Source organism: Eurosta solidaginis, chromosome 1 (genome assembly GCF_040869045.1).
Source record: "Eurosta solidaginis isolate ZX-2024a chromosome 1, ASM4086904v1, whole genome shotgun sequence".
Lineage (NCBI taxonomy): Eukaryota > Metazoa > Arthropoda > Insecta > Diptera > Tephritidae > Eurosta > Eurosta solidaginis.
Genome location: NC_090319.1, coordinates 109539578 through 109554604, shown reverse-complemented (window position 1 = coordinate 109554604; position 15027 = coordinate 109539578). Strand labels below are relative to the sequence as shown.

At 35.4% G+C, this 15027-nt stretch overlaps 2 protein-coding genes across 20 annotated transcripts in view; one reads left to right on the top strand and one right to left on the bottom strand.

The window, feature by feature from the left end:
- The window catches only part of Rim (Rab3 interacting molecule), a 272945-nt gene extending 265583 nt beyond the window's left edge, over positions 1-7362 (top strand). For 16 of the 19 annotated variants that reach the window (XM_067759666.1, XM_067759662.1, XM_067759664.1 and 13 more), the window contains 2 exons: positions 5179-5298; positions 5721-7362. In XM_067759666.1, the coding sequence (XP_067615767.1) occupies positions 5179-5250 (72 nt within the window). In that variant the 3' untranslated portion in view covers positions 5251-5298; positions 5721-7362. The remainder of the gene's footprint in view (positions 1-5178; positions 5299-5720) is intronic. The other 3 variants (XM_067759667.1, XM_067759654.1, XM_067759670.1) reach the window with 3 other exon arrangements.
- Hs6st (heparan sulfate 6-O-sulfotransferase) overlaps positions 1-15027 on the bottom strand; it is an 812621-nt gene that overhangs the window by 335818 nt on the left and 461776 nt on the right. The window lies entirely within an intron of this gene.

Below are 15027 nucleotides of genomic sequence, written 5' to 3'. Positions count from 1 at the left end.
CGCTTCTTTTTCCAGTTTGGAGTAAGCAGAACTAACGGCGCGGGTATTTAGGCCGATGATATCAATGTCATCAGCATACGCCAGTAATTGCACGCTTTTATAGAATATTATTCCGGAGCGGTTAAGTTCTGCAGCTAGTATAATTTTCTCCAGCATCAAATTAAAGAAATCGCACAATAGGGGGTCACCCTGTCTGAAACCTCGTTTAGTTTCGAACGGCTCGGAGAGGTCCTTACCAATTCTGACTGAGCTGATGGTGTTGCTCAACGTCATTTTGCACAGCCGTATAAGTTTTGCGGGGAAACCAAATTCAAGCATAGCGGCATATAGGCAGCCCCTTTTCGTGCTGTCGAAGGCGGCTTTAAAACGACGAAGAGGTGATGTGTGTCGATTCTTTTTTCGCGGGTTTTTTCCAAGATTTGGCGCATTGTGAAAGTCTGGTCGATGGTAGATTTAATTTATTTGTAAATAATACTTATGGATATATGAACCCTCAAACATACATTTCGTACGGTATTTGCGAGATTCACACCTGGCTAGTCAATTTTTAATTTCGTTTTTATAATATAAAATTCGGTATTATAGAACGAAGCCACCGGGATGTGGTGGTACCGTGCTCCGCTTACCACACCAAAGGTCCTAGGTTCAAGTCGCGGGCAAAGCAACATCGAGTGTGTTTCTGCAAATACTCTGAGTGTATTTCTGCTATGAAAAGCTTCTCAGTGAAAATGCATGTGCCTTGCAGATGCCGTTCAAAGTCGGTATAAAAGATGTATTTCACGCCAATTTGTAGGAACAATTAAAAGGAGCACGATGCAAATTGGAACCGAAGCTGAATTTCTTCTTCTCTTGTTTTTGCATAAATGAATACTCATTAATGAGTTAACTAGCCAGATGAGTGCTTACCTGTTTATTTGAACACAATTTAATAATAACTCATCGTAAATGACACTACTCTAATGACCTGATCTAAAAAAGTTCTTTATTTTGCTCCGCATTACAACCCCATGAATGCCTGCGAGCTGTATTCCTTATAGCTCATAGGTCCTCAGTTAACCATGATGTGTTATAGGCGTTGCCAATTAAAATCAATTTAACCACAGAACGAATTGACAATTTGTTTATAATATGAACTCAAAAACACGTTCTGATTTGCCAGCCTGCGCTAAAGGGATACAAGTTTCAATGTAGTCATATTACATAGTTCCCGAGATAGTAAGGCTTGTATCTTAACGGTGCTTATTACCGGAACGTACCGCATTTTTATCCGGCAAAATACCACCAACATCGATAACACAATGTTAAAACCTCTGGTAGTACTTTATAGCTACAAAAACAACAAAAATAACAAAAACTTAATGCTTGTACTTATTTGAAAGTATCAAGGAAAGTGATTGGTATCAAAAAAGTATCGCCTAAACTAAGCATTTACATAGGTGCATACGTATTATAAAACTATGTGTAGTAAACAGCTTCCCACAGTTCATTTCTTTTTCTAATGGAACAGTTTTAGCGGGTATTCCGAAGCAATTTTAATGAAAACATACATTTTGGTGCTACTTTTCATAATAAATTTACGAAAAAAATATTGACTAGGACATCTAACCGCCATCGATGTATTGTTCACAAACGTCGATGTTTTCGAAATCGATATCTTATTAATGAAGAAACATCGATGCTCAAATAACAATGGTTTCAAGGTCGATGCTGCATCCTTGCTCATGCGAAGGCAAATAGACTTTAACAATTTATCGAGTGGGAACGAGTGTAACTTCCTAATATGAAAGAATTATACACCAAATATATTACAAAAAGAGTGACCGAATGTGGGATTCTTATGTAGAAGCATAATATTGCTTGATGAGTTATTATCAATATTCCATTATTATTTCTTAACTTACGTTATCGTATAACAATATTTTATAAACTTACAATTATTCATGACACATTTCACAACTTACTAAAAGTATAACAAATAAAAAAAAATGTACATACAAACATACTTTCATACCATATATACCATCCGTATATACCATATATATACAAACACAAGCTTCAAATCAAAATGGCTAATAAAAATTAATTAATTGCATAAATACGCTAACTATAAATAGTTCAGCTAGAAGTACTTGTAGATATAATATTAGTAGGAAACACATTAGAAATGTACATAAATACATTAAAATTAAAACAAAAAGCGAAACTGAATAGACATATAAATAGCTAGTTAACTTTAAATAACCATTTATAGATCATTACAATATATAGTATTTGAATTGCGCTATAAAATCGAAGTAAACTTCTTGATACAAAATAAAACCTTAAACATCGTTAGCCAAAATTAGAGTTATAGTGAAAACTGGCGTTAGAATGAGTTCGCTCAGGGGGAAGCTTACATCTATACTAATCTCCCGTTTCCTGTCGGCTGTCGGTTTAGAAGCAGCCATGATTAGAATCGAGAAGGAAAACCATGGAACCTACTTGCTATCATTTTCAAGTATTTATTTGCATTCAAGTTACAAAGTTGCTCCGCCCTTGAATGAGAAAAGATTTAGGCTCGTGATGGGCGTACTTACCTGTGGGGATTCAAGCGATTCGATATTTCAAAAATGCCGATGTGTCGTTTATAAATATGTTAATATCGGCATTACACTTTCAATGAATCGTTTTTAATCATCGATATATTCCTCAAAACTTATACTTGAACAAGCCTTCATATTCACCAAAATTATGAAAAATTTTTTAGCATTGAATACTTAGTCACTAAGCAGTTGTTAGGCGAGTTTGTTAAGCAACACACATTTGATGTATATCAGTGTTAGGTATGTACAAATGTGATTAAAACTTGGCTTAACCCGAAAAACTTTAAAATGCTTAATACCAGAAAGTTTTGGTTTTTAATTAACTATTTCAGGAGTTATAACATTCAAAGAAGTATTTCGGTATAAATATACGATAAGTATTAAAAATTTTAAATAGATAAAACCAAATAGCTTACAATATTAGACTAAATACGTAAGGGTGGAACCAAAACACCCAGGTGGGTGCGACCTTTCCAAAATATTAGAGCAACAAGCGCTCACACCCATTTGAATGTGTTCAGGGTGTAGTACGTATACCCAGTCAAATACCAGTAAAGGACACAGAATTACTAAATTAACATAAAAACAGTACGCAATTACCAATCTTCCAAGAACTTAGATATTAAAAGATCGTTAATATATCAAGCTTAATTCTTTAGAAACTAATGAAATGAAATTTCTTAAAAGCTGTTTAACCTCAATAAGTATTAAGCTATGGGATTTTAGCCATTTTTCCAGAGCTTCGCTTGTAACTAAGGCAGCCCAAAATATGCAAAAAGCTGGGTTTGGGCGCTTATATTTTCAAATTATTAAAATCTGATTTAATAAAAAAAAGAAGTATCTTCATTGCCCTGCATTTGTCAATTTCGTAAAAGCGCTGAAGTTTTACGGCACCATTCCAAAGGAACAGCTAATCTCAATTAAATACATTTTTTACCAATCGCTTCCAAAAAAACTTCCATAGATATCTGAATTTGAACACTGTATGGACCTTTCAATTTGTGTTATTAACACTATAAATTGATAAAATAAACTCAGAGAGTATCCATAGTAAACTTGCACATGTTTTTTTTGCAGGAACCCATTTTTATACCCAGATGTACTTGTTATAGTTACTTTTTCTGGGTAAAAAAATTGTCCTAGATGAAAGTTTATGACGAATTGTGGCATCTCTCTTTATTTTTCGGAAAAAGTCCGGAGTTATATTTTTTCAAGGCAGAATAAAAGGCCGGCCGCATAACTAAGGTGAGGCTCATCGGTGTAACGAATTTTTTACAGATTCATTCTCCTTAATATGAGGATTTGAAAACTGAAGGGACACTTCAAAATTTTTGTTACTAATACTAGAAATTTGACTTCAAAAACCATAGTCAACTATCATGGTACTTTACTTATACTTTTTCATAATAAACTTGCATCTGTTTTTCCGCCATAAAGTTTGCTCCAATTGCAATTTTGATACACCGTTGAATTAAAAAGGAGCTGTTTCATAGTTATAGGGCCGGACTTTTATTCTGTCCTTGAAAAATAAAAGTATGGATTTAACTATCATTTAAATAAATAATAAATGTAAGGCGCGATAACCTCCGAAGAGATCTAAGGCCGAGCTTCTCTTCCAATTTGCGTCGTGCTCCTCTTGATTTTCCCTACAAATTGGCCGGACGGGACCTACATATTTTATGCCGACTACGAACGGCATCTGCAAGGCAGATGAGTTTTCACTGAGAGCTTTTCATGGCAGAAATTCACGCGGAGCGCTTGCCAAACACTGCCGAGGGGCGACCCCGCTTAGAAAAATTTTGTTCTAATTGAAAAACCTTATTTCTAAATTTTTATGTTGCTTTGCCCGGGGTGTGAACCCAGGGCATACGGTGTGGTAGGCGGCGCACGCTACCATCACACCACGGTGGCCAGCCGACTATCATTTACGGACTTATAAAATAAAAGTCCAGATTTTATAAACTCTTTCAAACTAATAAATTAAAAGTCCGAAAATCGTTTTTTCTGAAGTACTTTTATTATAAAAGGAGTTTGATAATACTACGGGCATCCCCGAGACCTAAACATATATCACCTAGGTCAGTTTTTTAACCAAGACTTTTTCGACTCAAAAAACCAAGATAACTATAAAAAATCTGGGTTTAGCCGTAAACTTACCTTAATACACAAGGGCCATATAGTAGCATTACTAAAATTCATATTCTTAGCTCTTACTGTAATAACTTTACAGGAAACATAACTTTTATTGTAAAATATGCAGAAATATGCTTATTGCAAAATATGCTTCATAAATTATACCTCAAACTTCACATTTTTTGTGAAATATATACTTATTTCATTGTTTTAAAATAAGTCATATGAAAAATATGCTTTTCATACTTTGGGATGCCCTGCCTATAACTCTCTTTTTGTAAATAAATGTAACGGTCAACCTACATTCAAATTTAATATAGTATATCTTATTATTCGGCTTGCACCCATCAAAGGCTAGTTAAAAACATACATATATACATACCCACAAATATACTAACATATGTACATTTACAAAAGAACACAATAGATACTAATTAAAGAGTTTAAAAAATTTTAAACCTAGGGTCGTCCAATTGTTTGGCCTGGTGAGTCGGTTATACTCGAGGAAGAAGGCGAAGATATGCAGGTGAACTAAAAAGGCTAAAACGTAGCCAAAATATACACCCACAACTTGACGAAGTATGTATGTGTGAAGAATTTTAAGAACATCAGCGCGCTTTTAGACCAACTATAAACCGAGCTAGTTATCGCCATTTTGCTTTGAAATACAGTTCAGAAGAGATATATCTACACACTTTTCAACATACATACATACATGCATACTCCTCAATGTTAATGTGGGCATACCCCTCAACAAAACATTCTTATGCATTAATTCAAATACATACACACACAATTACAAATTCTACAAATTCTTTTCTTATATTTTTATATATGGAAATAATAGTTTAAAATTTTTTGGCCTGCAAATTGTCGTATCCTCAAGTTCCAATGCCCTAAAAAATCAAAAATTTTATCATTAAATATTGTTTCTCATTACTTTTCATATTATCTTAAACTAATCAAGCATTTCGAAAACACTAACTGTAATTTGTATATTTACAGTAACCCTTGCACAGAGCTGCTTCCACGGCAGCATCGCGAAATTAGTTCGTTTGCTTCGCTGGAACCAAAAAGGCACACAAATTTATGGGAACGAGCAAAACAGAGCCACCACATGGGAGAAACAATTGTGTGCCTCTTCTAGCTTTTCATAAGGGAATTCACCACTAATTCCAACAGTCGAGATTTTGGCATCGCTCAGAGCTGCTCAAACAAAATTATTTGCATATAAACATAAATTATTTGCATAGGAAGCACAAAACCAGAAAAGGAAAATACTACCCCAAAATTTAATATATGTAAATGTGTTTAGAATATTTTTGAATTATTTTTTTATGCTAAATTTGAAAGATGAAGACGAAAAGAAAGATGCAAAACTGCGCTGCGCTCTATGCGATGTTATCCACATCAAAGTGATCATAGAGATTTATAGATGCCGACAATGACGATGATGATGATGTTTATGATGACGACAGATCAGATAAATGTTGCATTTAATACCACAAAAGAAAAATGTAAAATAATACATACACTCATATTCATACATACATACAAACATATATAGAAGAAAGCTAATGAGTAAAAAAAGGATTTATTAGATACATGAATATTTAAAAATATTAAAATAAGACTAGGTTTTGACAAAAATTATTTATTACGTAATATTCTTGTACTTGCAAGTAAATGAACAAAAAAACACAAATAACTATCATTAGAGACTATTTAATTAATAAAATATTTATATTTATAAAAAGAATGAAGACACAGAGAATGCCTATTAACTTACATAATCGGCTATAAGAGAAACAAAAAAAACAAAAATAAGATTGAACAAATTAGAATTTTATGATAAATAATTATCGAAACAAATGTATGTATGTAAATTAAAATCGATCAACACTCAACAAGAAATATATTCAAATATTTCTCTCAAAGCTTTATGCTATACATTACTAATATAAAATAAATAAAGAATTAAAAACTCTTAAGAGCCCATTACTGATACTTAGGATAGACTTGACTTGACTTGAGAACTGTCACTTACAGTTCTGTTAAATGAACATTAGATGTTACTGATTACTCAAAACTTAGCAACACTTAACTTGACTTAGAAGTCTGTTGAATTTTGATTTTCTATGTAAGTTCTAAGTGACGTTTACATTTTGAGATGCCATTTGTTTGTTTCCCTTTCATTTTGACATTTTGTCATACAAATTGACATTTATTGATTATGATGCCAGATTGTATGCGCTAAGTGGAGTACAATCGTGGCTAAGTAGACAAGTTTACGCCAAGTCAAGTCAAGTCTATGCTAAGTATCAGTAATGGACCCTTTACACACACTAAGTACGTAGATATGTAAATAAGGCCAATTATAATTATGACTTTAACACATACATACATACATACATCCATGCACATGTGTTAAGACACAAAAATACATTAAACTTGAATTATAAAAAAAAATAAATGTAAGGCGCGATAACCTCCGAAGAGATCTAAGGCCGAGCTTCTCTTCCAATTTGCGTCGTGCTCCTCTTGATTTTTCCCTACAAATTGGCCGGACGGGACCTACATGTTTTATGCCGACTCCGAACGGCATCTGCAAGGCAGATGAGTTTTCACTGAGAGCTTTTCATGGCAGAAATACAATCGGAGCGCTTGCCAGACACTGCCGAGGGGCGACCCCGCTTAGAAAAATTGTCTTCTAATTGAAAAATCTTATTTCTAAAATTTTGATGTTGCTTTGCCCGGGAGTTGAACCCAGGGCATACGGTGTGATAGGCGGAGCACGCTACCATCACACCACGGTGTTAATAAATTGCAGACTTGAAATGAATGCATTATGTAAAAAAGTACATTGGTTTATATATTTATGGTACTTTTATTTTCTTTAGAACTTGATCATCGGAGAATCACTTACTTATACACTTTTCTTATTTTCAACACTTCGAGTTCATTTATTCGCGACAAATAAGCCAATTTCTTATCTGGAAAAGTAATAACCTGATGGACGTTTTCTCAAGTAAACTTTAAAGGTTATCTTGTTGTAGTTGTATTAACGACAAAGACACTCCACGAAGGTTTTGGGAAGTGTTATCTTTGTTGATGGTCCTTTGCCGGATATAGATCCGGTACGTTCCGGTAACAAATCACCATTAAGGTACTAGCCCGATCATCTCGGGAACGATTTATATGACTACCTTAAACTTTCTAGGCCATCCTACCCCACCCCATAGTTCCAGGCGAATCTTGGGGTCGCCAGAACTCCGTCTGCTTAATATGTGTATGATACATTCATATTTGTAACAGGATTCCCTCGCCCAAGGTGAGGCTGACAATTGGGTTCCGGAGGCTTGAAGCTATAAAGCTTTGTATTGCGCTTACCAATCCCTTGAATCCGATAAAACCATTTTTTGTGAACATCACTGAATCACTGTCTTACAGCAGAACGCCCTCTGTCAGATATTGGGGCTCATGCATAAATAATGAGCTATGCTTGGAGTACGCACATTTTAGTCAATAACTCAAGTCTTAGCAAGTGCTGGTGTTCTATTCATGCGGTCCATTGTTCCAAAAATATTGCTTTAAATTTTTGAAGTCACGCCAGCTACTCCTGTTTCGCGATATAGAACGTCAATTGGGAGCACCAAGGGGGACAAGTTGTCCTTCACCTGTCTCTCAATGCTCTGCTTCCAAATGGCGTCTTCATCTGTTCGCAATTGATGACCTAGACAGCTAAGCCTTTTGGCCTTTACCTTGGTACAAGAGTAGAATATTGGAGAAACTGAGCTAAATAGCCAAGTATAATATAATACTAGATGTTCAGTTTCTAGATCAAGCTGATTATATGGATAACAATATTCTTAACAAACGTGCAACCTGTTCGTCCTTTTCTGGTCTGCATAAAAAAAACGTCTTGCGATGATTGGGAACAAGATGAATAGTTGGCAGTAAAGAAATATCTATCTACAAGAAGAAATTTAAGAAAAAAATTTGATCTACAATTTTGTAAGTCTGCTGTCTTAGCATATGGTTCAGAATCATTAATGTTATCAAAAGCAGACAAACCCTGAGGTATTCGACAGAAAAGCTCACCACAAAATGAAAGCACCGCTTTATCAAACAAACAGTGTGTGCCGAAATAAAATTGAATTACGAGCTGTTCGGGCCTTTGCGAGGATATATGCATAGTAAAGCGAATTGCACCCGAACAGCTTCGCTGGCTACTTAATTTTTTTGCTAAGGAATTAAGTCGCTCCGAACCAGGAAAACGTCTCAGAGGCAATGAAAGAAAATGTGGAGAGTGACACATGTTCCCTTTATATTTGCGTCAGTTATTGAAATTATAGCTGCAGCTTGCAAGTAATTTCAACAACAATCTCAATTAATAATTAACCTTTTGATATTAGTATGCCAATAAGAGAACTAAAATAAAAACTTTTTCGGCCAAATTAGTTTGACTCCGATACAACGCTGCCAAATTCTAAGCCTCTGTCCCAATTAATTGTTAACAGTTTTCAATAAAAAGGTCACACATTTTTCATACGATTGCGATAGAGACCAGCCAAGGTAGATGAATTTTCAATCAAAACGGGTGCATGGTGTTCATGGTGTTGCCAGTTGAATTATTAATTTTTTTGAGTTATAGTAAATAAAAAAAATTTAAGGCGCGATAACCTCCGAAGAGATTTTAGGCCGAGCTTCTCTTCCAATTTGCGTCGTGCTCCTTTTTAATTTTTTCCACAAATTGCCGGGACGGGACCTACTTGTTTTATGCCGATTCCGAACGGCATCTGCATGGCAGATGAGTTTTCACTGAGAGCTTTTCATGGCAGAAATACACTCGGAGTGCTTGCCAAACACTGCCGAGGGGCGACCCCGCTTAGAAAAATTTTCTTCTAATTGAAAAACCTTGTTTCTAAAAATTTTGATATTGCTTTGCCCGGGGCGTGAACGCAGGATCTTCGGTGTGGTATGGGGAGCACGCTACTATCACACCATGGCAGCCGCCGTAAAGATTATTTTACACACGGTTAGAAGTTTGAGACTTAATTATAAACCTTTCATCGGTTTAGCAATTTTTTAAACTATTTTTACTTAATTAAAAACCTCTCAAAATACTACCGTGTTTTTTAATTTAAAACAATAAGTCTAAAATCCTAAAATTTTTTAAGACAAAAAAAAAACTTTCAAAAATCTAAAAATAGAAATGTCTGCTTTTAAAACAAACTCCTTGGAGGTGAAAACTTAAAACTAAAAAATAAAAAACTTCGTGTGTGAAAAATGCTGCAAGTCTTTGGTTCTTTTTCGAAACATTCTGTTATTTATATGAAATATTATCATATGTCTCGTTGTACAGATTTGATAGTTCAGTAGGTAGGTACTTGAATAAGTGGCACGTCAGTTCTAAACCACTCGATTTTTTTACTTTTTTTTCTGTGTTGCTGTAATTTATAAATTTTAAATTGAAACCCAGTACGGTGCACTCATTTTCACCGGTCTAATATTGTAACGAATTTAGTGAAACTCCGCTTATTTTACACCTTCTGCTAACGTTGGTATCGCTAAGCTGTTAAATAAATAACTTTAATATTCAATAATACAAAATGGCCTTTATTCACAATAACACTGATACTTCACAACCAATAGCTTGCTTAAATCAAACTGATTGCCCGTTCCTAAGTGGGTGCTGCTTTTATACTCTTCGGTTTCCCCGTCGGCATACTTCTAGGCGTTTCTCCTTTCATAATTTTCTACTTGTTTACCAGCTATAAACTACAGATGCATGTTTATAGCTTTTCATATGCGCGTGTATATGTGAGTGATACTTCGACCGATGATTGCATACTTTTGTGACCGTCTCAGATATATGCATGTGTTTGTGCATATCTCTCCGCTTCTTGTGTGTACATATGTGTAGACATAATGATTGATTTGTTTATGTAGATACAAGTGACTGCTAAGTATCGGCTTAGAGTTGATAGTGTGTCTTAGTGTTGCTAATATTCGTCACACTGCTCTCCACCTAAGTCTGATCGTCCCGATCGGACAAATTTCCTGATCTAAACGCCGCTAACATCTCCAAATGAACCACCCTTCTATTTCGTGGTTTCCCAATAGTTTGTATGCAGTAGATGGCATCACTGATCTTCTTCACAACTTTGTACGGGCCTTCCCAACTGCACCGAAATTTGGATGGAACACCTTTCCACCGGTGAGTGTTGTATAACAGTACCAAATCTCCCTCCAAGAAACCTTCCGAATTTTTGTTCTCGTCGTACCTGTGTTTCCTCTTACTACTCATTATTTTGGTTCGTTCCCTCACACTCTGTTGTTTGGCCAATGATCTACTTCGTAGAGCTTGCGCTTGACGGATTGGCGTCGCATAATCAGTATCGTTCCCACGTTTCACAACAGTAGTGCGCCGTCTTGAAACTACCCTCGCATTCATTCTGGGAAATCGTTTCCTTCGTTTTTGTACGTCCATTTGGTTTTGCGAATACCAGTGTTTCTCTCCCAGGTACTTTTGATTTCGCTTTATTTGCCCATTCGGTCGATCAACTTTTACCTTTGAATTTCGTGGTCTTTGTCGAATCTTCTCCACCAGTACTCGAATACTGCTGAACCCTTTCTCCAAACTGAAGTTAAGTGGCACATCCTGGTTCTTATAACACATAACCCTTCTCTGCATATCGATTCTGATGTCATGGTCAACTAAGAATCAAGGAAATGAGATGCGCCCGTATCTACAGTCAGTACACGTTCTTTGCCATCCACATTCCCTCTGATGATAAGACTGCTTGATTTCCTTCCAATTTGCTACACAGATATCTCAGGACATTCAATAGCTGGATCTAGCTCTCGATCTCTACATTTTACTCGCTCTTGCTCATCCCCTCCAGCTTTGTTATTAAAACCACCCATGCTGTTGAAACCACTAGGATCAAGATCGCAATAACGTGCAATGTGACCGGGCTTCCCGCATTTGATAACTCTTTCACTCCGCTTTTGCGATCCTTTCAGCGCCTCCAATATTGTGTTCACCCAGTCTGGCCTTTCTACCTCCACACGGCGTGCTTTGAACGCTGGCTTACACAGAAGCGATGCTGTTTCCTGAATCAGAGCATGTGATACCGTTTTTGTGAATGTAGGTTTTGGCTTTGCGTATGTCGCTCGCTTCGTTTCCATGTCCCGTATGCCAGTTATAAAACTCTGGATTTTTACCCTCTCCGTGTATTCCACGGGTACGTCCGCATTTTCCAAATGAGCCAACCTTTCAATATCCGAAGCAAACTCTTGCAAAGTCTCATTAGATTTTTGGTAACGGTTTTGCAATTCTATTTGATATATCTGTTCCCTGTGCTCGCTTCCGTAACGTCGCTCGACAGCGGCCATAAATGCTTTATAACTGTTCCGTTCGTACTCTGGAATATTCTGTAAGATTTCCGCTGCAGGCCCTGTCAATGCCACGAATAGTGCAGCAACTTTATCTTCCGCTTTCCAGTTGTTCAGTGCTGACGTCTTCTCAAATTGCAGCTTAAATACCTGGAAAGGAACAGTACCGTCAAAAGATGGAGTTTTTACCTTCGGATTGCTTGCTGAAATAGCTGGGCGATTTAGTTGCAGCTCCTGTATACGACCTCTCAATGTTTCAATCTCGGCATCGATTTTGTCCTCGAGTTGTAAAATTTTTGTATCTTGTGCCTCCAGATTCGATGATACCCTTATCTCCTGCGGCGAGGATATGCAGCCTCTTTTGTTTTCAACTACTCAGCCAACTGAGATATCATATATGTCTTCTGTTCTTCCAGTTGAGTTTCCATCTTGGATGTAATCTGTGTCGACATTTCTGAAATGCGTGCCTCCTGTATTTTCAATTGTGATGCTATATATGTCTTCTGTTCTTCCAGTTGAGATGACATTTGCGACGACATTGATGCTACTCTCGATGTTTGTACAGATATTGCAGCCAATATCATGTTCAATTCTGTCCTGGTAACTGTCTGCGATGTTTCGTTTTTCTCTTCAATTTTTGTTGTTGATTCTTCCACATCAGGATAAAAGACATATTCGTCCACATTAATTCCTTCCAACTCCATTACCTCTTGTAGTCGTGCTTGAAGTTCGATCTTATTGCCATTTGTATTCAATCCACGGTTTTCCAACTCCTTCTTCAGTTGATGGATCCTTAATTCACTTAACTTTGCCATGTCCTGGTTGTATTCGAAATCTTCAGAATTGATTCAACAATTCTGACACCAATTGTAACGAATTTAGTGCAACTCCGCTTATTTTACACCTTCTGCTAACGTTCGTATCGCTAAACTGTTAAATAAATAACTCTACTATCCAATAATGCAAAATGGCCTTTATTAAAGTACTTCACAAAAACACTGATACTTCACAACCAATAGTTTGCTTAAATCAAACTGATTGCCCGTGCCTCAGCGGGTGCTGCTTTTATACTCTTCGGTTTCCTCGTCGGCATACTTATAGGCGTTTCTCCTTCTAGAATTTACTACTTGTTTACCAGCTATAAACTCACCAGCTATAAACTACAGATGCACGTTTATAGCTTTTCATATGCGCGTGTATATGTGAGTGATACTTCGACCGATGATTGCATACTTTTGTGAGCATCTCAGATATATGCATGTATTTGTGCATATCTCTCCACTTCTTGTATGTAGACATAATGATTGATTTGTTTCTGTAGATACAAGTGACTGCTTATTATCGGCTTAGAGATGATAGAATGCCTTAGTGTTGCTAATATTCGTCACAATATATATATTTGAAACCAAATTTGGTTTAGCCTTATATGTAATAGAAAAGTTATCTAGGCTCAAGCTTTTAACCGTGCAAGTATTCTGCCTCATAAAACTTTTTAAAAACGCCTTATTTCGTTGGTTGCTTTTGATTGGGATCCACCTCAGCAAGATAAGCTTCTAAGTATCGATGCTTTTATTTTAAACCTCCTTTGGTATCCCCCGCGCTGATAATATTAACGAAAAGACGGTTTCTTTATTGTGTTAAACATTAGTTTATATGCATATCTTGGGGAAAAATGGAACTTGGACAATGTAAGAAAATGGAAACTACTCGACACTTTATTTAGTTAAAAGAAATGACATTTTTTCTCGAGCTTTCGGGGGATAGTCGCGATTCCTCAGTTTTGAGGAACTTTCTCAAAATTGTTTACCGAATCTGTGGATCCTAAAGGTTTGTTTTAAGGAATTTCAGAAAAGTTTATATCATTTGTAAGGAAATATATGATTTCTTGGCCATTAATTTAAAAACGTCTCATCAATGTTTTAATGGTTATCTTCCTAAACTTCAAGATTATATCGCGTCAAGTTTTTCTTATTTTTATTCCATTACTATTGTCAACACTATTAATATTATTACTATCATTATTTTTATTATAGCTATTAAATTTAAATTTAACAATCTTCTTTGTGGCTTTTATTCTTGTTTCTTTTAAATAGTTGCAACTCATTCAAATCCGCAACCAAATAAACCGCGTTTATAAAAAAAATTTAATTTGACTAATTTGCCTTAGTAATATTTTAAGAAACATTTAGGCACTTTTTAAGAAAAAAAATCATCAATAAAATTTAAATACGTAAGCTTCCTCAGCTTTTATATAAACGAACCCGTAAAAATTTCCAGTTGTTGTTTTTGTTGACAGCTTTAAAACCAATAAATTTTTGCTAGCCGCTCTCAAAATTTTAACTCAAAGATTTTATAATTTTTGGTTGCCATAAAAACATATATGCATGTGATAAAAAAACTGTAACACACAAAATTTTAATACGATTTATTTGCTTGTTAATTGAAGCTTGTAATAGATAACGTAATGATTCAAATCATATTAAAAATTAAATAAATATAAGTCAGAGTACCTTGTAATAGAATGAGCTGTAAAAACGATACCTGCTTGGAACTATAAATCGAAAAAAAGCAAAGCAAATTGTTAGTAAAATTTTTTATTAAAGAAAATTTATTTTGCTTCAAAATACATACTTACATGAATCAGAAAAAATTAAAAACATATGCAGCTTACATTTATCTATGTAGGTGTTTTAATTTTTTTGCAACTTACAATCCTAGAAGGAAAATCTCTGGTTCTGAACTGCAGTGCTGCTTGTAGATTCGAAACAATCAGTTAAAGAAATTAAAAAAGCGATGTTGTATGAGACGAGTTTGGAAAAAGTTTTCTTGCTGGCAAAAAACTAATAGTTCTAAAGAGTTTCTAAATTCCATAAGTGGATATTTATTCCTTTTAACCGCAGTGTTTCATTGG